The 23,679-nt window shown below is 51.3% G+C and overlaps 1 protein-coding gene across 2 annotated transcripts; it reads left to right on the forward strand.

The window, feature by feature from the left end:
* Positions 1-8,780: 8,780 nt before the first annotated feature.
* On the forward strand, positions 8,781-21,755 carry Bgn (biglycan). Of its 2 annotated transcripts, XM_038317274.1 has the most exons (9): positions 8,791-8,922; positions 14,863-15,114; positions 16,664-16,915; positions 17,269-17,381; positions 18,092-18,305; positions 18,916-19,026; positions 19,178-19,271; positions 19,415-19,553; positions 20,413-21,755. In XM_038317274.1, the coding sequence occupies exons 3-9, from the start codon at positions 16,675-16,677 to the stop codon at positions 20,608-20,610; spliced, it is 1,110 nt and encodes a 369-aa protein (XP_038173202.1). In that variant the 5' UTR covers positions 8,791-8,922; positions 14,863-15,114; positions 16,664-16,674; the 3' UTR covers positions 20,611-21,755. The 2 variants fall into 2 exon arrangements, with proteins under 2 accessions (XP_038173201.1, XP_038173202.1); XM_038317273.1 differs by lacking the exon at positions 14,863-15,114 and having other exon boundaries at positions 8,781-8,922.
* The last annotated feature ends 1,924 nt before the right edge of the window (positions 21,756-23,679 follow it).

The raw sequence follows: 23,679 nt of genomic DNA on the forward strand, positions 1-23,679 counted from the left end.
GAGTTCAAGGGACTGGGGGAGCACTGGTTTGCATTAACTGTAATAAATGCACCTTATCCAAGCCACTAGCAGCCCCCACCTCCATCTCAAATTTAAGTTGCATGCACTGAAAGCTCTGGCTCTCTTTTCTATGAAGTCCCTGACTACATGCAAGATGCTGCTTCATCAGCAAGGGGCTCAGAGACCTGGTTCCCACAGCTCCTCTGTAAGCCTCCCCATGTTCCTGTCCTCATCAGAGTCCTGAATCCTTGCAATTGGCCCTACTTGTTCCAGGAACCACCTATAGCTGAGCCTCTATTAAGTTTACTATGCAGGGCTAAGACCTACAGTGACATTTGGTTGCTGGTGCAGGTTAATAGAGAAGACCAAACACTTGTCTTTTGCCCTAAAGCAACCAGGAGCTGGTGACTGCTGCATATTAGTACCTTTGAGGCCCCTTATCCATTCCATATCCTGTGATCCGTATCCTTGTCCATGCCTACCAATCCCAAAGTCAGCCTGCCCAATCCCCAGGGCTGTACCCACAGTTTGAAGATGGGAAACTAAGATGCAAGCAGGCAAAACAGTTTGCCCAAAGTTATATGTCTCACTTCCTGAAGGACCAAGTTATAAGTTATGTAGCCTGATATAAAAAATGGGATGGTCACATTCACTTAGCAGATACTGGGGACTAAGCTTTGATTTGTGCAAAGTCAGGCCTGCATCAGATGTCCAGGCCTGGGGATCTAGCAATGACTATCCCCTGATCCAAGTTATTGACTGCCTACCTGAACAAGACCAGACTTCAGGGCCAGGGTAGTGATGGCTTAGACTGGCTAAATCTTGAAGACAGGACTGGCCAGTTGTACTACGTTGAGGATCTTGCTCTGAGAAGCCCCAATGAGGCCATGAAACCCTTATTTGCCTTGCCTGTGTTAAAGGAGCCACAGGGAAAGTGGCTGATTTGCTGCATCAGCTTCTACAGCTTACAAGACCAGAGCACTATGTGACAGGCAGGTGGAACGCAGCAGGAGAAAGACCATCCCTGCTTTTGGGGATATAAGCAGAGGAAGAACACAAAAATACCTACTACAGAGCCTTAACATTGCCACCAGTTCCAGCTGGGCTCTGGGCCTGAGAATACAGTCTTGCTTTGGTCTCATTTTGCAGCAATTCCCTCCTACCCCCACCCCCAATCTCAGCAGAAAAGGACAAGCAGACTGGGGGTGGGGTGGCTATGAAGCTGGTGGAATGTTTGCTTTGGACTCATCCATGCATTCCTTCTCCTCTGGGGTCTGGGCCCACAGATATGGCACTTCCTGTTTGGGCTGGGTCAGAGGTCAGCAGCCCTGGAGGCACTAGACCTGCTTTCCCAGCTTTCCCAACTCCTCCTCTCCAGCCTAGCCACCCCAAGCCCTGCCCATCCTGCTCTGGCCTCCTAGTCCATCCAGCCCCACCCTCTTCACAGTTGAGTTCAGACATAAATAGCACAGAATGTGTGGGATAAGTGGCCCCAACATCCCATCCTCCCAATGCTTAGCCTTGCTGAGCTAATGAGTCAAGGAGGCCTACTGTATGTCAGGGCAGCAACTTCCAGGCCTTGGTCTAGACCCTTTGGGTGGGAGTCCCTTACATAGGTGGAGAAGATCAAGGGACAGGCACTTCTCAAGGATAGCTCCTGAGTTATTTCCAGTTTGTCTATTAGGCTGCTATGGACTGGGAGAGCCTGGGGCAGAGAGCGTAACTGCTGTGATGTTCCCAACACAATGCAGAGAATTTAAATTTAGAAATTCTATGAGATGATTTTTTGACTCACCTCCTGATCGAGGTTGAAATTAGACTGTGATCAACATAGCCTCCATTAGTCCTAAGAGCAATCTAGAATTGGGCTGCTACCAAGTGGAGACAACAGGAACATGACTTTATGTTCCCAGATTATCACCAATTAAGGATATCTAGCAAACAAGACACAGTTGAGGCTAGGATGATCCAATTCCCCAAGAACTATGGATCTTGGAGCTGGAGGATCCCAGCAGCTGGAGACAAGGGCCTCCAGTTCTGTGTTAATCTTAGAGGGGCAAGCCAGCAACCAGAATTGGGGCTGGTAATACAAGGAACACCCCACCAAAGAACCCCAAGTGGGGCTGAGCTTCCCAGCATCCTCTATTCCTTGATACCATGCTTACTTTGCCTACTTTTCCCTTAGGTAGTCAATTGGCAGGCACCAGCAGTATAGGCAGTCCAACTGGAACTTCAGGGTGCTGAGTCTCTGAGAGAATACAACAGTAGCAACCCAGTTGGTGGTGATGGCAAAGAAGGGGTCCTGGGGCCATGAGGCAAAAAGGAGACATTCACCCGTCTCCATATTAAGATGGGGCCCTGAGATAACAGAGCAGGACTGAAGGCAATGGCAGTAAGGACCAGAAGGGCACTCCTATGACTCTTAAGTTTAAGTGGAAAATGAGAATGGGGAGCAATATATTTGTTGGGGCTGGCCTGTGCCTCCTACAGGAGACCTTAACAGGACCTTGCACCTCTACTCCCTTTCTCCTGTTCCCATACAATCAGCTTTCTAGATTCTATAACCCACCAGCCTCCCTGCCTGATCTGCCCACATTCTGTTACACCACATTCTGTTACACCCCCCTAGCTCCTACTCCCACAGCAGCTGCCAGCATCTTGGAGACCCTGGACTCAGCAGTTCTCAGGCTATGCACTGCCCTCTGTCAGGCACCTGTAGAGGTTCTGAAAGACAGGGTCTGGTCTGCCCTTCCCCAAACCTACTAGAATGACTAGAGCCTTCTGTTTCCACAGGCCATAGGCAGAACCAGACAGCACTCCTGAGATCTAGCCTTATTTAAAGAAAGAGCACAGGTCCCTGCTGCCTCATGGCCTCCTCCTAGCTCCTCAGCTTTGAAGACCATCCACACAGTGCACAGTACAGTCCTGGTCCACTTTCTCTCTTCTGGCCATGCTCCAGACTGTGCCTCTAAAGATAGCTAGACACACGCAGGCTGGGTCTTCAAGGAGCCCCCTTCAATCCCTGAAATTACAGCCCTGGTGACCCAGAAGGGAGAGATGCTGTGTGATTATGTCCTCAGGGGAAGGTCAAAAAAAGCTCCTGGCATAGAGAGTGCCAACTTTTACCAGCCACGCCTTGGCCATCAGCACTGGGAAGCTTCCAGACAGTGGAGGCTTGACTCAGTAGCACTACCTCAGTTATCTTTTGGGAGTGTGGACAGAAACTGGGTCCCTAATTGCTCCACCTCCTATACTCAGAGCCCCCCCCCCCCCCCCCCCGCTTACCGAGCATCTATTTTGTACCACCTTGAGATTCCAGGTCACTCAGTACTCACTCTAGTGGTAGCAGGGGCTGCCCTCTAGAGTCTGTGGGTCTCATACTCTGACTCTGTTCAGTCATTGAGGGTTTGGGCACAAACCATGAGCATAACCAGAGGGTTGAGAGTGAGGACTTATCAAAGCATTCTGGGAAAGATGCTTGCTAAAGAAGTGACCCTGGTGTGCAAGTGGCCCTGGTGGGATTTATACTTGAGGCTGAGGCCCCTTGCTCAGGACTGGCTTCATGGGAGCCCACAGGAGCGCTGCAGAGGGTGCTAAAAGGCAGCCCATGATACTGCCTTCTCCTCGGTAAGTCTTCCTTGCCCCCTTAGGATGATATGCTCTTGTCCCAGCATCTCTTTAATTCTCCAGGCATGACCTTGTTCACAGTCCAGCAGTATTCAAATTCCATGTGGACAGGGCCACTATCTGTTCAACTTATGAACTGAGGATTACCATGAGTTCCCAGGTATCCCCTGGGTCTCTTCAGCTTATCCAGAAGCCAGACATTGGACTGTCACTTAATACTGACTGCCAGAACAAATGGAAGAAGCATTGTACAGTCACTCTCCAGGTGGACTGGACACACTAGGGAAATAGAAGGAAAGGACTCAAAGGGAGGTCTGGCAGAAGAACCCCCAAACCCAAAGACTCATGAGTCAAGCAACTGGGTTAGCAGGAGCTCTGGTGGGTAGGAGTCCCTGGGAAGTTTTCTCAGAAGCTGCCACCTCTGCAAGAGGCACCTGCCAGGCTCCCAAGCCCTGTCCCCCAAAGATTCTCATCAAAAGTCAGTATTTTATATTCAGAGAACTAATATGTTCGCAGCTATCCTCTAGTTGCCCTGTCTGTCTCTCAGCACAGTGCCCCTCTTTAGCAAGAACAGCTACAAACCAGCTATAGGGGGTCAGGTTGCAGCCAATGCAAGATCCATTTCCACACATGCCAGGCTGATCGTCTCCTGCCTAGGAAAGGGGGCCTCTAGTTTTCTTAGCTCCCTTCCTCCCTGCCCCTTCTACAAGACATAGACCCTTCTATATGTTCCATGTACTGTCATCCTATCAGCTCTTGCCATGGGGTCTTCCCTGGGCAGACTTGGGGAGTAGTTGCCTAATGATGGATGGAGGGCTGGCTACTCAGAACAGAAAGCCAGCAATGTCTCCAAGCCAAGTGCCCAAGAGTGCAGGTGCCTGTGGCAACGGCAGGTGTTCACAGCAGTGCAGCTTCTCCCAGAAGCAGTGCTGGATGCTCTAGGATGTGCTTCTCATCTATCTAAAGGCTCCTCCTTACATTCTCAGCTCTGTACAACAAGAGAAAGGACTTCCTAGGCTGTGAGGCAGGCCAAGGAAGACTAGGGTAGCTCCCCAAGGTAGCCTAACTTTCTCCAGACCTCTGGGGAAGCATCCAAGCTAGAGTTGAAGGGGTATACAAAACACAGATGCTAGTCCCTCTCTAGGATAGCCTGGATCACACACAGAGGTGTGTTGACAATGATGAGCTCTGTCTCCCAAGCTCTGCATAAGGTTCCCGAGGAGCTGAGACAGCTGTGTGATGATTGCCTCCTCTTCAGGAGTCCTGGGGGCCTCAGGAAATGCCTGTTATTCCTTCCTGTCTCCCTCCTCGCCACTACCCTCCCCCTGAGTTTCCAGTCTCCTCCCAGGCATGGGAGGCCAGAGGGCAAGAGATTGCTGCTGCTGTTGCTGCTCTTTTCTGCTGGCCAGCAAGGACGTTCTGTTCCCAGCCTTGCTACAGCCGAGGTCCAGGTTGTTTCCTCAGAGAGCTGAGGCATAAGGAGAGGGAACTAGAAGAGGGAGAGGGGAAGGCTCAAAGACTGAGAGGTGCTGCCTGGACAGTCTGGGAGTTGCCCCAAATTAGAGGGCCAGGCCGAGTGACTCAATGGGCCCTGGGCTGGACATGCAGTTATAGCTTATTGCAGACTGCAAACCACAGACACAAGGACCTTCCAGGCACAAAAACTGTATTTACGGAAGTTTTGCCCTGACCTACCCCCCAACTTTGAGGAAGAACCTCAAAGTGCACAGTGCACCTCTCTCCTTTCTCCCATGCAAAGGGTTGCCTCCTTACTACTTCAAACTCCATCCAGGAAGACAGACTGGCAGGTTTACTGCTCAGCCTCCCACCTAACCCTCCGGCACATTTCTTAGGCTGTTCCCTACACCCTTTGCAAGGCAAAGGCTCTCTCTGCCTATCCTAGTCTACTAACTGTTGGTGACTCCTCCAGAAAGTCTTCCTGAGCCTCTCCTTGATGCTAGGTGTTATAGCCCTGTCAAGGCCAGAAACAAGAACACATACCTATCTCCTTGTGGAACTCAGCTATGTCCTAGGAGACCCCTAGTGTGGTGGTTCTTAACCTGTGGGTTGGGACCCCTTTGGGGAGTTAAGTGACCCTTTCACGGGGGTCACCTAAGACCACCGGAAATCATTACAATTGATAACAGTAGAAAATTACAGTTGTGAAGCCGCAACAAAAATGATTTGGGGTCCCCACAACATGAGGAAGTGTACTAAAGGGCCTCAGCATTAGGGAGCTTGAGGAGCACTGCTCTAGGTCATGGCATATCCATCTTGTGATTACTATCTCTGGGGTACTTCTCCCTACTGGTGCTCTTGGAGGCCTGGATAACAACTCCTAGAATGGTATAGACTCAGGTCAAGTGGTGTCATATCCAACAAGGAATTTGCAGACGGGTGCCTGGAGCAGTGAAGATATATTCTGAGTTTTCACCCTTAAAATAAAAACCTTGACTAGGCATGGCAGCATATGTCTCTAACTTCAGCACTCAGGAGGTGGAAGCAGAAGGTCGTTCTGGACTATGTAGTGAATTTGAGTTCAGCATGGACTACTGGAGACTATCTCAAAAATCAAAACAAACCTGGCGGTGGTGCATGCCTTTAATCCTAGCACTTGGGAGGCAGAGGCAGGTGGATCTCTGTGAGTTCAAGGCCAGGACATGCTCCAAAACTACACAGAGAAACCCTGCCATGAAAAGCCAAAAAATGAAAACAAAATAAAAAAAGGAAGATTGGCTGAGATATAATTATTGAGTATAATAATGGCCCACTCTTGTAATCTTAGCACTCAGGAAGCAGATAAAGGAGGATCACCACAAGTTCAAGGCTACTTAGTGAGAGTTTATCTCAAAAATAGAAAAAAAGAGATAAAAGATATATAAGACACTAAGCATACAGTTTAAATGAACAACTCAGCAGCTTCCGCTCAGTATGTTTAGAGCACTCTTATTGTTTCAATCTGAAGACTCAGAACTGCTGAGATGATTCAGTGAACCTAATAATCTGAGTTTGGTCTCTGGGACCCACATGGTGTAGGCCGATAAACAACCCTCAGTGCTTGTCCTCTGATTTCTACTCAAATGTCATGATATGCACACCTATCCACCCACACACAAAATAAATCAAATGTAGTAATTGTTTAAGACCAGAAGACCCATGCACTTGGCTGTCACTCCTCTACTTCCCCCATTCTTACCCATTTGCTGTTTCTCTGTCTCTGTTGAAGAGCCTATTCTGGAGATGCCAGATATATTATGGCCTTTTGCCACTGGCTGCACTCACCAAGCAGAATGTTCCATATGTGCCTTGGACCTGGTTCAGCCTTTGCCACCTCTCGGCCCCTGGTCTCTGCTGACATGTTTACCCTGGATGGTAGGTCTCAGAGTTTAAATCCACTTGGGAGAGAGCCAAAGTTATCACAAGGTGGCTGTGGATAAAAAATCTGAGGCTTCATGAGGTTCTGTGGATTCCAGAATGTTACTCTGCCAATGCCAGGTAGTTTGAGTATGGCTAGAACAAACATAAAGCCAGGGGCTGGGAATAGTTCAATGGGAGACCATTTGCTGGGTATACACAAGACCCTGCTCCTGTCAAAAGTATTAAAAAGACAAAAAGAAAAGAGAGAGAAAAAAAGAAAAATCTGAAAGATATGAATCAAATGCAACTTGGTAAAGTACTCTGTAATCCCAGCATTCCTAAGTCAAAGACAGGAGGATCAGGAGTTCAAGACCAGTCTCACTTACATAGTCAGTTGAAGGCCAAATAGGGCTACAGGAGATCCTCTCTCTCTCTCTTTCTCTCTCTCTCTCTCTCTCTCTCTCTCTCTCTCTCTCTCTCTCTCTCTCTCTCTCTCTCTCTCTCTGTCTCTCTCTCTCCATATATATATGGAAATAGTTGGCAGTCTGGGGGGTGCCTGTGTGCTCCCCAGTCTCCTGGTCTGGAACATAGAATCCAAAGGCGCCTACAGGTTCCCAACACATATCCAGCTTCTTCCATTTTTCTTCTTTCTGCAGCAAGAGGAAAAGCATCTTGAAGGAAAAGCACCACAGCTGGACACAGAGTTGATTCCGGCTCCAGGCAAAATACTTACTAGAACCTCTGTCCCCAGCTTGAAACTTGTAGTGACCCTCACCCCTCACTCTGATCTGTAGCCAGTGGGCTTCTGCTTCCCTCCTTGTTTGCCCTTCCCTACTCTTGGTCCCTCGCTCCTTCTTCAGATTTCAGTGGGGCTCCCTGATTCAATCTCTCACCACCTAAGGGCTCTTGCCTTTATATCTTGCAAGCTTCACTAGCAAAGGAGAATTAGATGCCACACTAGGGACCATGACTCATTTGGGTCCTCAAGAAGCATCTGAGGCTTGGCAGATTAGCCCAGTTATGCCCTGACCAGAGGAAATGCCCCCAACAGAGACCATGGTTATAGCATCCTGGCCACCCTGTAGGGGTTGAGCAAGATGAGGGACTTGGTTCTTCTTCTCCAAATCAGCTTTGCCAATTTCTCAAAGGCTTCAGGGAGGTGAGCCAAGAAGGTCTCCAGAATCTGGGGACAAACCCCTTTTTAAAGGAGGAAGGGATGGGGAGAAAAGGCTTACAGAGCTCCTAGGAGCCTGGATCAAGCCCTTCCAGAAGACTACCACACACTACTCTCTGATCCCCAAACCACCCACTTATTTCAGACCAGGCAGAGTTCTGGATAGAATTAGGACAGAATTCCAGGGCCTCTCACTATCCTAGCCATAAGGCTACCTCTCTTCATCTCTCATTTTCTTCTGCCTGTCAGCATGCCAGCAAGCACCTCAGTGTCCCCATTTGGGCAGTGGAAAGTTTGACTCTGTGAGCTGTCTGCCCAGAGACACCAAGGGTCTGTCCTTAAGTAAGTGAGTGTGTGTCCTTTCAAAGTGTGCTTGAGGCAGGGGCCAGAGTGGGGGGCATGAGGGGGAGGGGTGCAACACAGCCTAGCTGTCTACAAGAAAATTGCTTCCTTTGAAGCTGCCAGGGGGCCGGGAAGCCTGCTCCCTCCCTCCCAGCTGCCCTTCCTCCCTCCTTCTCTCCCTCTTAGCTCCACCAGCCCCCTCCCTCGTCTCCCTCTCCGCCCCCTCCCTGTTCGTTCCCTCCCTGTCGGCCCGCCCAGCCTTTAGCCTCCCTCCCACCGCCTCTGTCTCCCTCTCTCCACGAACTGCCCAGGAGTGAGCAGCTGCTCCCGGTTGGCCCTGCCTGACGGACAGACACATCGACAGCCTGACATCCTAGCCCACCAACTAACCAGCCTGCACCTGGCTGCTTCCCCCTCCCCAGGTAGGGCAAGCCCCAAACTGACTCCACTCTTCCACAAAGACCCCAATCTGTACTTGCTGTCTTCATTCCTGGCTATGCTGTCACCTCACTAACCCAGAGATGCCCCATAGCAGCCCTACTGCATCTGCTAGCTCAGTCTGGCGTCTGCTGTCCCACTGTCTGTACCTCCACTGTTCCATTACTGCTCCCTCCACACCCCAGGGCACCCACCTAAGGTTCCTGGTTTGTGTTCTTTCCTCGATACCTTGTGGCCCCTTTGGTCCTTATCCCATCTCTGCCTCTTCTCCCCACCCTCTTCCCTGAACTTTCTTTCCACTCTTCCTTTCCCTTTCCCCTCTGACCTTGCTTAGCTGATAAACTCATCCACGCTTTCCCTCTCTGCCTGGGGGGGGTGCGGGGGGGGGCAGGGAAGTTCCCCTTGGCTGCTGCCCAGAATATCACTGAGGCAGAGCTGGGTGACTGGCATGCTGGCTCTACCCACAGTCCTAGCCCTTCATGGCAAGGCCCAGGCTCACCCTCCATGCCAGCTAGCCTTGCTCTCCCAGCTCAGCCTTTCTTGGGGGCTTGGCATATGGCCAAGTCAGGGAGGATGGAGCCAATGAAAAACTCAGCACTGGCACAGTTTCCCCTTGGAGTAGTCTGAGAGACTTGTACTCCCAGGCACAGCTCAGGCACCTTGCCCTGATAGTCCATACTCACCACAGATTAATGCCCTGCCTCCACCCTCTTCTGGGCAAGGGGTGGGTCCACCAGAGTCTCAGTTATAGGGGTCCTGGGTTGCCTGCCTGGTTACCTCAGTTCTATCTGTTTCCAGAACCCTCTTGAGCTAAGATGCAGAATGGGCAGAGAATGGTATAGATGTAGAAAATTGAGCAATTGTGCCATGTTCCCAGGTACAAATATGGCTTAGGGCCCTGAGGGACCCATCAAGGAAAGGAATCAAGAGAAAGGGAGCGAGTCATTTGGGAATTCACCAAGTCTAGTGAAGTTTGGGGGACTGGAGTGCCCTGTCACTACCCCAGGGGTGGGGTCAGGCTCCCATATGCCCAGAGAGAGAGAGACACGGGATCCTGCAGGGAGGTGAGGCAGGCAGAGGAAATCTTCATTAAGTCAATGATATAGCATCTGGGTGGCTCCAGTTTCCTCTTTAGTAGCTTCTGTCCATGTTCCTTTGCCCTGCCAGCTTTTTGCCTTGTAATGACTGGGATTGAGACAAGCTGGAGATGCTTCCTCGATGCCAGCAAGGTTTCCAGGGACTGACATCTGGACTTGCAATCAGTTGCCTGTGCCACCCACACCCTAGGAGAACTTGTGGGTGGACAGGGGTACTTTGTGTGGAACATGGCTGTGTGTAACTGCTGTATGGCTGGTGAAGGCCAAAGAGGGTGAATCTTCAAAGGCAGACAGTGTGGCTATACTGACGGGAGGATGGCGGTCTGCCTCTAAGCCACCAGGGCAAGGCAGTAGGAGGAGGCCCTGAGCCAGGGAGTAGACAGGGCTCCACAGCCAGCTGGCCACCTGGGTGTGGCAGCTGCGCCTCTCTGACCCACTCATGCACTGGCCCAGTTTCACTCCATAGGACTCCAGTCCAGCGCTGCTTCTGCACCCTATCCGGAACAGGATTCAAGGTCCTACTGCATGCAACGCGAATCTTTCTCCAGTCCCTCCCAAGCCCTAGGCTGCCAGAAGATTGGCAACATAGTGGGGTAGAAGGAGAAAGGACGTTGTGGAGGTGAAAAGGAGCTTTCTTCAGCCACATTCTGTAGCCATCCCATGACAATGTCTGTATTCCTCCAGTCACAGTGTCAGATCCTCAGAGGAAGAACTTGTAATTAAGGCTATACTTGACAATTTGCACTAGGATCCCCCTAGGTCACTCAATTCCTGTTACCCGGTGTTGAGGTGAAGTGGGGACTCCATTTTAGTCTCCCTTTAGCCTGGGCTCTCTCATTATCATCTTTCTTCTGCTCTCCCTGGAGAAATGGAGTCCCATGAGTCCTTGGAGAGACTACCCAGAAGTCACTAGTCCTTGGTCCCACAGGATTCTCAGCATGCCTCCCCCATGAGGCAGCAATACCGAGAGCCCCTAATACTCCAACTACTGGAACTTCTCAGCTTCCTCGGTCACCCACAACACCCCCTGACTACCTCCACATCCATGACTCCCTCCTGCTCTTCCTCCTTTGTCCCTGCTCTAAAATGCCATGCCTATCTTCTAGTCTGGCCCCCACATGCCAATAGTCGTAGCAGCAGGCCCACCCCATTGTAAGGAGGCCAATTGGTTGTAGACACCCCAACACAGGACCTCCCTCACGCCAAGAAGTAGGGGGCAGTGTGAATGAATGTTCCCGGATACCTAGCCATTGATAGACCAAAGATTTCAGGGCAGCTCCAGTCCCCCTCTAAAGACAAACTAACCAGGGGACCCCTGCTCTGGCCCTGCCCACTGAATTCTGGGGCAGTTGGCATTGTTTCTCACCCCTTTCTCACCCCTAGGAGACTCCCATTCCTTTGTGCTCAAGCACACTGGGATGGGGAAGGCCAGCAGCATCATATATTATACCTGGACCACCCACAGAGTCCTTTCTGCAAATCTCACAGGGTGGGGGTGTGGCACACGGAAGAGAGAGTGTGGTTCACACTTGTTCCACCTAAGACCATCCTCCAGCCTTCCAGAAAGCAACAGATTCAGGCGTTCTCAGAGGGAGGCTAGGGTTTACTGGGCCAAATCCTCTGGTACTTAAGAGCCAGACTTTGTCTTCTGTCCTCTTCCAGGCCATTAAGTCTCTTACTCCACTTTTATATCCCACCGTCAAAGGATCCTCGGATAAATATGGGACTCCAGGTGTGTCTCTTCACTCTAATTACCTTCTTCCCTGATTCCTTACTGCTCCAAGTCCAGAAATCCCCAGGTGTGGCCTTTCCATGGGCTTTAGTGGCTGAAAATGAAGAGGCCTTTCCAGGCTGACTGCTGGAATCTCAGGTGGAGCTCCTGGCAACCTGGTACTGGGGAGAGAGTTCAGAAACCCCAAGACATGGGAAGAAAGGGGACTTTCTGGGATCTGGAACCTGTTGCCTTGCTACTCTCTCCAGGAGTAGGGATCGGAATGGTCAGGTAGACAAACACAGTAACCTCTCAGTGTGACTCTTTCTTTTCTTTTCTTTTTTTTTCTTTCTTTTTTTTTTCTTTTGGTTTTTCGAGACAGGGTTTCTCTGTGGCTTTGGAGCGTGTCCTGGAACTAGCTCTTGTAGACCAGGCTGGTCTCGAACTCACAGAGATCCGCCTGCCTCTGCCTCCCGAGTGCTGGGATTAAAGGCGTGCGCCACCACCGCCCGGCCTCACTGTGAGGCTGTGGGAAAGAGTTGGGGACAAATTCTCTTAGCCTCACTTACTAGGTGCCTATCAAATGTTAAAATGTTCTGGTCACCAGGGGCTGGGTAGGTAAAGAAAGCACTTGAGTTCTCCTCTTCCACCATTGAGAAGTGACAGCATCCTCCTCTCCTTTGAAAATTCTAGGAGCCCAGACTTTGTTACTAAATGGGAGGAGGTGGGTGGACACATGGGGTCAGGTGCAAAGGGACTAGGAAATGTAGTACTTCCAGCTGACCAGGGTCATCTGCCATCAGGCTCCTTCCAGAAGTTTCTCAGTAGAGCATGATCAAGCAATAGAAAGCTCTCCCTCAATGCACTCACCACCTCTCTATACATACTCCAGACACTTCTGACTCCTGCACTCAGGTACAGCCCACCCCAAGTCTGTTGGAGAGCTGTATCTGACTGCCCAGATACTCTGCCAGTGCCAGGGCCACAGGTAGTAAGATGTGGCCCTGACCAGCTTGACTTGGACTCTGCTCACCTTAGGGCATACAGGAAAGAAAGCACACATCCTATCCCTCTGGTTGACCCTTAAATGTTAGGCTGGAGCTAGGTGGCCTTAGAGGGCAGCAGGAAGAAGGTCAGGTGTCAGGTCACCTTTGATGATCAGAGGAAGGAAAAACAGTGCCTAGTGTCTCCTGTCTCTTACACATTTCCCCCACCTGCACAGTCCCAGGAGCCAGCAGAACTTAGTAGAACGCAGCATCTTCCATTTATCACAGTTGACGTAGGGTTACTCAGCAGGACCCAATTCCCCAAGAGGAGGCTGCTGAAACTGTACTTGGTGTCTGCTCCTTGGCAGCTGCCAGCCCCACATCTGCAGACAAGCTCCCATAGCCTGCCAGACCTCAAGCCTTGCCCCTGACGCCCTTGGCCTGGCCTGAATGCCTGGCACAGCCCTTCCATGTTCTCAGAGACTGCCAGCATGTCTTGCTTGGCTGTGGCCAGGAGCAATTCTGCATGGAGAACTACACTGGCTTTCAGAGGGACAGACAAGGAGGGCCCTATTGGGGTGGTGACACAGGCTCCAGGAAGCCCGTCCCCTTCCCTTGTTCGCACTTGCAGTTGCCAAGCTCAGCTCACCATGATGATCACTTCTTTCCTTTGCTCTGATGAGCTAGTGCTCAGCTAGATCAGAGCTCACTTTGATGAAGCAGAAGCACAGCTGAAGAGGCCAATGAAGGGAGACTGAAGCCTGGAAGCCCCCGTGGCAGAAGAAAGTAGGATTGGAGTAACTTTCTATAGGTCTTACAGGGTCTGTCCACAGAAGATCCCTTCCTGACTGCAACTTTGCCTGCCTCCTCAGTGTATGGGGATGAAGGCTCAGTTTGAGGGAGCTGAGGAAGGGAGGCATGTGAGACTCTCTGCAGCACCCCACTGTCACCATAACCCCACGTAGTGATTTGGTGACTCTCCCACCCGTCCTGGGTCTCTGCATTACCCATGTACAGGCCCAGCGTTTCCCAGAAGCTACCCTCATTCGTGGATGAAAAGCAGGACTGAAAGCTCGGACCCTAGAGTGACCAAAGCTGTACTCTCTGTTCAGGCTGAGTAAACAGGAGACTTGGGAGCAATCAGTTCTCTCATCCATAAAGTGGTACTATTGGCGGTGCAGACATCAAGAAGGCCTGCCCTCTGTACTCTCTTAATTTAATGAATCCCCTTCTCTGGGCTCTGTGTCTGGCACGCCCCCTTCCCTGAAGAATATGGGAACTGAATCCAGTGTCAGTTTTTGAGTGAAAATGAGGGCTGTGCTAGGAAGCCTGCCTGGTCCCCACCTCTTAAGCTTTGAACCCTGAAAAAAAAAAAAAACAGAAAAAACAGCCAAACTCCATCCTGCCTCTGTATGGGCCTTGAGCCTCCTACCCCAGGATGAGCCTGGACTGGAACTCACAACAGCCTGGGATCCCCCTGTAACATTCTCCTAGCCCTTTGTAGATCCCCACACCAATGCCCCTTCAAATCTAGTCATATAAACCCACCTAGGGTTCTGTAGCTCCTTTCTCTTGGTGGAGCCAGCTTTTAATCCGAACAGGCTGCAGTGCCTACAGAGGAACATGGCACCCTGAGTGTCTGTGAACCACACAAGGTGTCTCAGGAGATTCCTGCCTAGGGAAGGGGTGCCCTGTGGAGATCTCCAGGCCACTCTAGTTCCAAAGGACCTGAGTTTGCCCCCAAGATGATGGCTCTCTGTCCAACTGCATCCCCTATCCATGCCATCTCCCCTGATTCCTGGCCTGTACAGGAGGATTGTGGGTCCTGTAGCTCAGATGGGCATAAATTCTAGCCTTGACTCATCTTTCTGCAGGGTAGCTTTGGCAGAGGGGACAGGCAGGGTGGGGCAGTGCCTCACTCCTTCCCTGCCATTCCATCTTGCTCTCTGGCCTCCCTTCTGCATCTTTTGCCTGCTCTGGGCTGCTCTTGCTCCTCCTCCAAGCCTGTCTGGTCCATCTGCCCTGGACAAGATCCCCACCCTGTCCTAGAGGCCATGGACTGAAAGATGACTGATCTTTCTAGCTACTCTGGGGTCAAGACCTCCTGGGGAATCTCCTGTGTCTTGCTAGGCCAGGCTTGGATGGGCATCTTGAGGCTACTTGGGAGGAATGAGGGAAGACGGACACTCACCACAAGCTGAGGACTTCCTGTGACCTCAGGAGACATCACCATCCTCACTTCTGCATATAAAAAGGAAACTGAGCCGAGCCTTTGCCTCTGTCCCCTACTTTGCTGTGTGACCTTTGGGTATCAGAAAGGCTGCTCTGTTCTCTCCAGGAAGCAGCTCATCACTACCTATGTGGAGGCCCTTCTGTCCACTGGTATAAGATAGGAACCTGGGCAAGCCATGAGAACCACTGGGGTTGGGTTTCTGGGGGGGGGGGGAGGGGTCTACCTACAACACACACACACACACACACACACACACACACGCAAACCTGGGATTTTTCAAGCAATAACACAGGGTAAGATTTCTTCTGGGGCTGACATTCACTAGATGGGCAGTGCTTGTGCATAACCGAAACGGGGTGTCCCAGCACCCCACCTCACTGGTGCTGAGGATTTCAAAGCAGCAGGGAGTGCAGCCCCCTCATCAACTGGGCTCCTTCCACTTTTGCCTCCAGCAGTTGAGATCAGAGGGGTTTAGTTAGCCCAGATGGAGCCTCAAATATCCTAGTTTTCTCACCAAAATGTGCCCCATACGAGGCCTCCTTGAGCTGGGGCTGCTTCAAGTCTTCAAGAGGCTGGACTTCCTTTCCACACATGTACCAGGATAACCCCCAGACATCCAAACCTGGGAGACAATATAGATTCCCTATTTAGAAAATGGGATGAACAGGCCAAAATACCCTGAGCCTTTGCTATGGAGTTGGGCAAGGAGTGGTAAGTGAGGCAGGGCCTTGTCCTACAGACTAGGCCATGCTTACGTAGTTAAATGCAGGAGGAAGAAACAGAAGATGTGGGTGCTGCAGGTTCAGGCAGCGCAGTCTCCACCCCCACCCCACTGCCTCAGCCTGGGGGGCCTGTAGACAAGCCCAACCCTGCCCTGTTACTCTGGCAGCAGCCTACCCTGATGCCAGGGCCATAGGCATAAAGAGAGCAGAGATAGACATGGGAGCCCTGAGTTCTGCAGACTGAGTCCTGGGAAATGAAAGGAAGGGAGCTGCCAAGTGCTGATCCCCTAATTCCCAGGACCTTTGCTTGGTGTTGCTACAGCATTAGAGAATCAATCTCTCTCTCTCTCTCTCTCTCTCTCTCTCTCTCTCTCTCTCTCTCTCTCTCTCCTCTCTCTCTCTCTCTCTCTCTCTCTCTCCTCTCTCTCTCTCTTCTCTCTCGCCTTCTCTCTCTTCCTCTCTCTCTCTCTCTCCTATTCTCTCTCTCTCTCTTCTCCCCTCCCCTCCCACCTCGTGTCTTGGCCTCTGAACCTTCTCAGAACAGCATGGGCACTGTGGAGAGGTTCAGACTGTGAAAGGATGACTCACTCATCACCCACTTAAACTAAGAGCATCCAAATCTCCCAAGCTCACTCTCAGGAAAGATTGCAGGGTTGGGGGGGGGCAATAGCTGGGCTTCCTCTCAGCCTCCAGTTGGCCTCACTGACCTCTATCCCTCAGGCAGTGAGGCAGGCTCTGGCTGACTCAATAGTGGTGGGGGCAACCTTGAGCTAAATGGGAAGACATTTCATTGCCCAGTGAAACCAACTCATTCCAGGAAGGGGAGGGGAGTGGAAAGAGCCTCTCTCTTGGCTGTCCAGCACTCCTACCCCAACTGGTGCTTCTTACCCATACCTCCTCCCTCTGCTGCCTCTTGTGGGGGATAGAGGAACACAGTGCTAACACAGTGGCCCTTCTCACGTTTTTTTGCTCCCAGGAACATTCACCATGAGTCCCCTGTGGCTACTCACCTTGCTGCTGGCCCTGAGCCAGGCCCTGCCCTTTGAGCAGAAGGGCTTCTGGGACTTCACCCTGGACGATGGACTGCTCATGATGAATGATGAGGAGGCTTCAGGCTCAGACACCACCTCAGGTGTCCCCGACCTGGACTCTGTCACACCTACCTTCAGTGCCATGTGTCCTTTTGGCTGCCACTGCCACCTGCGGGTTGTTCAGTGCTCCGACTTGGGTGAGTCACTAGGCAGTTTAAGGTGAGAGTATCCAGAGAGGTATCGGCCCTGCCTGGGAGCCGTTACTAAAGAGGATACATGGGCTGTCCTGTGAGATGGGTATAGAATGGTAGGTGTGGGGATGCTATGAGTCACCACAGGCTGAGGTATTGTGGTATGAGTGTTGTGGGTGTCCAGTGCCTGACATGTGAAAAGCAAGTAGAATACAAGCTTGGAGCTGGCACCCATTAGCTAGTGTCTCTGGGCGTGCCCATATGCATGTGTGTGCCCAGCAGCTATGGGCACCTTTACACCAGCTGTGACAACAGACTGGATGAGCCAGGCTTATGCTGGTGATGATGCTGGTCCCCAGGTCTGAAGACTGTGCCCAAGGACATCTCACCTGACACCACACTGCTAGACCTGCAGAACAACGACATCTCTGAGCTCCGCAAGGATGACTTCAAAGGGCTTCAGCACCTCTATGTAAGCCCTCTTGCCCCCCTGCCCTTTCTGAGGAGCTGGGGAGCGTTTGATGTTTCTCTAGCTGGGAGGAGGGATGCTCAGAAATGGGACTTGAAAGGGGGACTGGGAACCAATGGAGCTGAGATAAGTCTGGCACTGGCTGAAGTGGGAATACCCAAGACCATGGACAGGCACAAGACAAAATCCCTCGGGTCAGTTCCCTTTTTGACTGAAAGCTTTGCATTTTACTGGCTCCGCTGAGCAACACAAAAAGAATAGATTCCCTTGTTGCTCTTGGAGAAACTGACTAGCAGACTGTGCTGGGCAGTAATGGCATTCCCAGGACAGCTTGGAGCTAAACTTAACCTTAGTTCCTTGCCACGCACTCTGCTCACAAACACTGACTGACAGCCGGGCGGTGGTGGCGCACGCCTTTAATCCCAGCACTCAGGAGGCAGAGGCAGGCGGATCTCTGTGAGTTCGAGACCAGCCTGGTCTACAAGAGCTAGTTCCAGGACAGGCTCCAAAGCTACAGAGAAACCCTGTCTCGAAAAACAAAAACAAAAACAAAAAAAAACAAAACAAAAAAAAAAAAACACTGACTGACCTCCAAGAGACCAAACAGGTTCAGATGCCTCTCAAATGCCATCAGTAGTTAAGTTCAGGAGGCAGAAGAGGGAAGGTGGTGTCAGGGGTTGGGATGCTCACCTTGGTCCCCTGCCCTGCCTCAGGCCCTGGTCCTGGTAAACAATAAGATCTCCAAGATCCATGAGAAGGCCTTTAGCCCTCTGCGGAAACTGCAGAAACTCTACATCTCCAAGAACCACCTGGTGGAGATTCCTCCCAACCTGCCCAGCTCCCTGGTGGAGCTACGCATCCATGACAACCGTATCCGCAAAGTGCCCAAGGGCGTGTTCAGCGGGCTCCGGAACATGAATTGCATTGGTGAGAGTCAGGCATAAAGGAGCTGGGTAGAGGAGATCTCTTCCAGCCAGGGCAGCTGGGTCCTGGACTGTCCTGTAGTCGTGGGGAAGCCTTGTATGCCTCAGAATGTTCCAAAAGCTTGTTTCAGGGCACAATGAAGGTCACTGGGGTGGGTTTAAAGACTCAGGTAAAGAAAGAGTCTCAAAAATAGCCTAAAAGAAGATTACTATGATTCTTGACAAAAGCCCAGTTTGCATAATCATCGTGGGTAAAGGGATGGTATAGGACGCAGAAAGATCAGGCTGATAGAGATAATGGAGAAGGGCGGCAGACCACCATAGCCGCAGAAATTGGAAGCCCTGACTTTCCGGAAGTTCTGACTTTATCTCTGCCTCTCCTATTTTATCTACTTTCCTATTGCTTCCCAACTCCCAGAGGCCAAGAACAGTGCCAGATCTTTGAACTAGTCATCTTGAACAGCTGGAGTTTTCGGTTAGTTAGCTGGGCAAATTCTTAAACTGCTTTCTAGAGGAGGTAGGAAGAGTCAGCAACCAGCAGCTCCCCAGACCAGAAGAGAATGGTGTGTGTGGTGCCACTGACTGGCTCCAGGCTGATGGGGCTTCTCTCCTAGAGATGGGTGGGAATCCCCTGGAGAACAGTGGCTTTGAACCAGGAGCCTTTGATGGCCTGAAGCTCAACTACCTGCGCATCTCAGAGGCCAAGCTCACTGGCATCCCCAAAGGTAGGAAAGTGTCAGTTCCTGACCTCCAGGAGCATTGAAGGGGGTTTGTCCAGTATACTGGATCAGGGCTGCCCTCCTGGAGCAGAATGGGATTTCTTTCTACCTGCTCCAGACTCTGCACTTACCTGCCAGCATGCTCTCTTCTGAATAGATCTCCCTGAGACCCTGAATGAACTTCACCTGGACCACAACAAAATCCAGGCTATCGAGTTGGAGGACCTACTTCGCTACTCCAAGCTGTACAGGTGAGGCTGGGACAGTCCTTGGGGGCTTCAGGGCTCCATCAGCAAATGGGGCAGGTCATAGGGTGGCACCCAAGTCCCTGTGCTCTATTCCAGAGTCCTCCTCCCCTCGAGCCTCTGATGACTTCTAATTTACTTATCTTCAGGCTGGGCTTAGGCCACAACCAGATCCGAATGATTGAGAATGGGAGCCTGAGTTTTCTGCCCACCCTGCGGGAACTCCACTTGGACAACAATAAGCTGTCCCGGGTGCCTGCTGGCCTCCCAGACCTCAAACTCCTTCAGGTGAGAGCTGGCTCTCCAGGAGTGGGTGGGATCATGACACCAGCCTCTGAATTGCCTGGCTCCCCTGACCCCGTTTTTTAAGGGACCCAGGGTAGAGAGCATAAGTGGACCTAAATTACTCCCTGGGTCCCAGGTCCTTATTTAGACCTCACTGGAATGGTGCCCACTTTGTTTGCACCGAGGCAGTGCTAACTCCCATCTGTGGGATCTCTTGGGAAGGGGAGCTTCCCTCTCTAACTTAGCTTCCAGCCACATAGGCAAACTAGGTCTTTCCCAACCCTGTTCTGGACCTCAATTTTATGTCAACTTCATTCATGACAGAAAGCACATTCATCCGCCCGTGGGGCAGCAGATGCCAGGCTGAGAGCACCCTCTACTGGCCAGTGACCTTACTACACCAGTGAGCTCCTAACCTAAGGCACCATATCTCCTACATAGATAACCTATCAGGATCACTGCTTCCTACAGCAGACTCATTCTACCAAACATAGCCCCCACCCCACCCATCCCAACTCACCTCTCGCTATACACCTCACCTGAGCCCCTCATCCTGACCTGGGTTCAATTATACACTAGTACTCTAATCACAGCCAACTCCCACTAACATACTCGAGTCACTGTCCTCTTTTGTTTTGAATTGGGTGAAGCATCACCAACTGGCCATCAAAGGGTGAGCGTGAAATGACACTAGGAAGTGACCGATGGAGTCAAATATGGAGACAGGCCCTACCACTCTTACATCTGCCCTCCATCTTGCCTCCAGCCTATAACACCCACCCAGGCTGGAACAGAGTGGGAAGGGTGGTCTGTGGCCCTGGGCCACGATGAAAATCCCCAGTCACATCCCCTCTGCCCCCAGGTGGTCTATCTGCACTCCAACAACATCACCAAGGTGGGCATCAACGACTTTTGCCCCATGGGCTTCGGAGTCAAGAGGGCCTACTATAACGGCATCAGCCTCTTCAACAACCCTGTGCCCTACTGGGAAGTGCAGCCAGCCACCTTCCGCTGTGTCACTGACCGCCTGGCCATCCAGTTTGGAAATTATAAGAAGTAGAGGCAATAGTAGCCACAATGGTAGCCTTGGTGAGAGTCTCTGAGGAACATAACCAGATAGATGTTCCACAGGGGAAGGGGAAGCAAAGAAGCAAAGCCCCCCACCACACACACACACACACACACACACACACACACACACACACACACACACACCCCTTTGTTCCCCAACACTAACTCACTGCCCCAGCTCAGCCTCCCCCGGCTCCCAAGTCTGCACGTATGCACATGGCATGGCCCTCTCGCCCGTTCCCCTCAGCTTTTGAGATTTAACACTCACCTTCCATGTCCACTCAAATACTCCCTATAAATCTTTTTTCTTGTCCGTTCTGACACCCAGCTGTCAGTGGCAGGAAGAGTTAGCAAGTGTGGACACAGCACACTACCACAGCTACTGTTCTCTCCAGGCATGTATTCCTCTTCTTCCTCATCAATGTCTGTCTTGGACCCTACCTGCTGCCCTTGCCCTCTGGTGATCCTGGGTTTACAACCTGTTCATCCCAGGCATTACCTGGCTCTACTAACTCCTGGATAAGTCCTTCTCTCCAACCCTGCCATGCTTCCTTCTAGGGTAGTAGATATCTCCCCTACCATCTCTGGACCCCGTTCATATCTCTCTAGCTCTGTCTCTGTATCTCTTTACCTAGGTCTCTGTCTGTCTCTCTATTTCTGTCTCTGTCTCTGTCTCTCTCTTACACACACACACACACACACACACACACACACACACACTGACCATCCCCTAGGCTGCTTTCTGCTTCATAGGTCTCTGACCAGGCCTTGCACAAACAAATCTGTGGGCAACTATCTCCATGATTGCCCTGCCCAGCACTTGACCCCCAGCCCTGGAGGAGGCTGGAAAGTAGAGGCCCAGAATCCTGTCCATATTGTCCAGGAAGGGGCCATACTCTGCTACCAAGATGAGGAGCAGGAAGCTTCGTAGACCCTGAAGAGGCTCAGCAGGCCACCAGAGCCTCTAGAACCAGTTTGCATTGACCCGTGCCTTCACCCCAAGATGGTTAGGCCTCTTCCCCTCACCCTGGGTCCCTGCTGAGGTAGGGGCTGGTGAGCAATTGCACCCAGTTGGAGGGCGTGCTGCTTCTGAAGTCTGTTGTCTTTCAATTAAAGAAACACTGTGCAATATGACTCTGTGCTACTTCTCTGGAACATCATTGGGCATCAAGAAGAGAACAGAGATGAAACAAGGGACCTGCTCAGGCCACCTCCAAGGTTCTGCATTTCCATGCCCCCTTCCAGTCCTTGCCCTCAGAATAAGGCCCTCCTTACCACAGGTCCAAAGATATAAAAGCACATACCAATTGACCAGACATAAGGCTGAGGTCTTGTCTGCTTTCCCACTCCTTTCTTGGTCTTTCCATTGCTCCAGCTGTTCTTAATCTGAGCCCAAAAAGCAGGCCACATCTGAGGTGACATCTGCTTTCCCGGAGTGGAGCATTTGTGAAGCACCTTCTGGCTATGGGATAACAAGCTAGGACCTACTGTCTTCAGAAGGGGAACTTCAATACCCCAGAAGATCCCTGTATGCCTGTCTAGATGGAATTAGGGGAACAGAGTAATTCCAGAGCCCTGCTGCAGTTTGAGTAGTGACTAGTACCTGTGCTGAAACTAGGAAAGGGCAGAGGGGAGGAGCCCTTGGCATCAGGCAGTATACTGGTACAGCTACTTGGGCCAGTCTGGTTTGCCCTCCCATTCAGCACCCCACAGGTCCCTGAGAGCTGAGAACAGGCTGCAGCTGGATCAAGATGGAGGCTCTAGTTTGGGTTCAGGAAGGCCCAGTAGGAATACAAGCTGCCCTGAAAAGAAACAGAAGCCCCTGAGGGCTGAAGTGAGCCCAGGCTAAGCACAAGGCCTCCTGCTCAGGTCATGAGAACTGGAGCTTCCCTATGCAGTGACAGCCAGACAGCAAAAATAGAGCAGCCAAGGCCAGTGTGAGTGACAGACCAGAAGGGGTTCACCCATACTCTTATGCCTGGCCTGGCAACCAAGGCACCAAGTGTCCCCAGGTTTCTCCTTTTGGGGATGGGAGGCACCACTCAGTGTGGTGGCCCAGCGATAGAATGTCACCGAGCAGCATCATAGCACTATTCTGGGGCATGTGCTCCACAGCCTGGCAATCTCTGCTGAGCTGGGCAGACACAGGGCAAGGGCACTGGCCCAGGGCCAGGAGTCAGGGCCTCAGTCCGGTCCCTGTGCTGGTGGGAAGGAGGGGCAGACAGCAATGAGCCCTGGTAGAGACAGAACGATGAAGTCCTCAGTGTGTTTCTCTGGGGCTTGTTCTGGGGGCTGGATTCACTTCAACAGGTCCCGCGCTGCGTCGCTTTTCCCTTCCTGCCTCTCTCCCTGGCTATTCACCTTTTTTCTCATTTGATTTTCTCTCATTTCAGTAAGGTTTACAAAGCTATCCTCTGCAGATCTCAGATGAGGGACTCAGTAGGGCAGGGCCACCACCAGCATCTCAGGAGACAAGTGTTACATAGGTGTTAAGTTCAGAGAAATGATTCCACAGACAGGTCCTCATTGTCTATACCAAAGGCTTTCCCCTTCACCAGGGAGGAGCCCATGAAGCTGGGCTGTCATGATTAAAGATGGACTCCATCTTCATAGCACTTGGTCTTGGTCACAGGGATAAATTCCTTTGACTTGGGACTGGAGAGTTGGCTCTGCAGTTATGAGCATTTGCTGCTCTTGCAGAGGACCCAGGTTTGGTTCCCAGAACACACATTGGTATCTTACAAACAGGGGATCCAAATTCCTGCTTCTAGGCACCAAATGCCCTCTTGCATGGGCACCAGGCTTATGCATGGTGCACGTACATACACTTGAGCACACACATACCCATAAGATAAAAATAAATAAATCTTCCATTATATGTATTTAAATTCTTCAACCTCACTTTACTATTGAATGCATTTCAAATTACCAGGTAATAATGATCTGAAAAAAATCACAATGAAACCAGGTACGGGGGTGCACTCTCTAATCCTAGCACTTGGGAGGTAGAGGTAAGAGAATCGGAAGTTCACAGCTGACCTTAGCTACATGAGACTCA

Source organism: Arvicola amphibius, chromosome X (assembly GCF_903992535.2).
Source record: "Arvicola amphibius chromosome X, mArvAmp1.2, whole genome shotgun sequence".
Classification (NCBI taxonomy): domain Eukaryota; kingdom Metazoa; phylum Chordata; class Mammalia; order Rodentia; family Cricetidae; genus Arvicola; species Arvicola amphibius.

Excerpts from the sequence above, each read along its gene's own strand:
- Bgn (XM_038317273.1), top strand. The coding sequence starts at position 16,675 with ATGAGTCCCCTGTGGCTACTCACCTTGCTGCTGGCCCTGAGCCAGGCC. Across the intron at positions 18,306-18,915 it reads CCGGAACATGAATTGCATTG|AGATGGGTGGGAATCCCCTG; the intron begins GTGAGAGTCAGG and ends CTTCTCTCCTAG. Across the intron at positions 19,272-19,414 it reads CGCTACTCCAAGCTGTACAG|GCTGGGCTTAGGCCACAACC; the intron begins GTGAGGCTGGGA and ends ACTTATCTTCAG.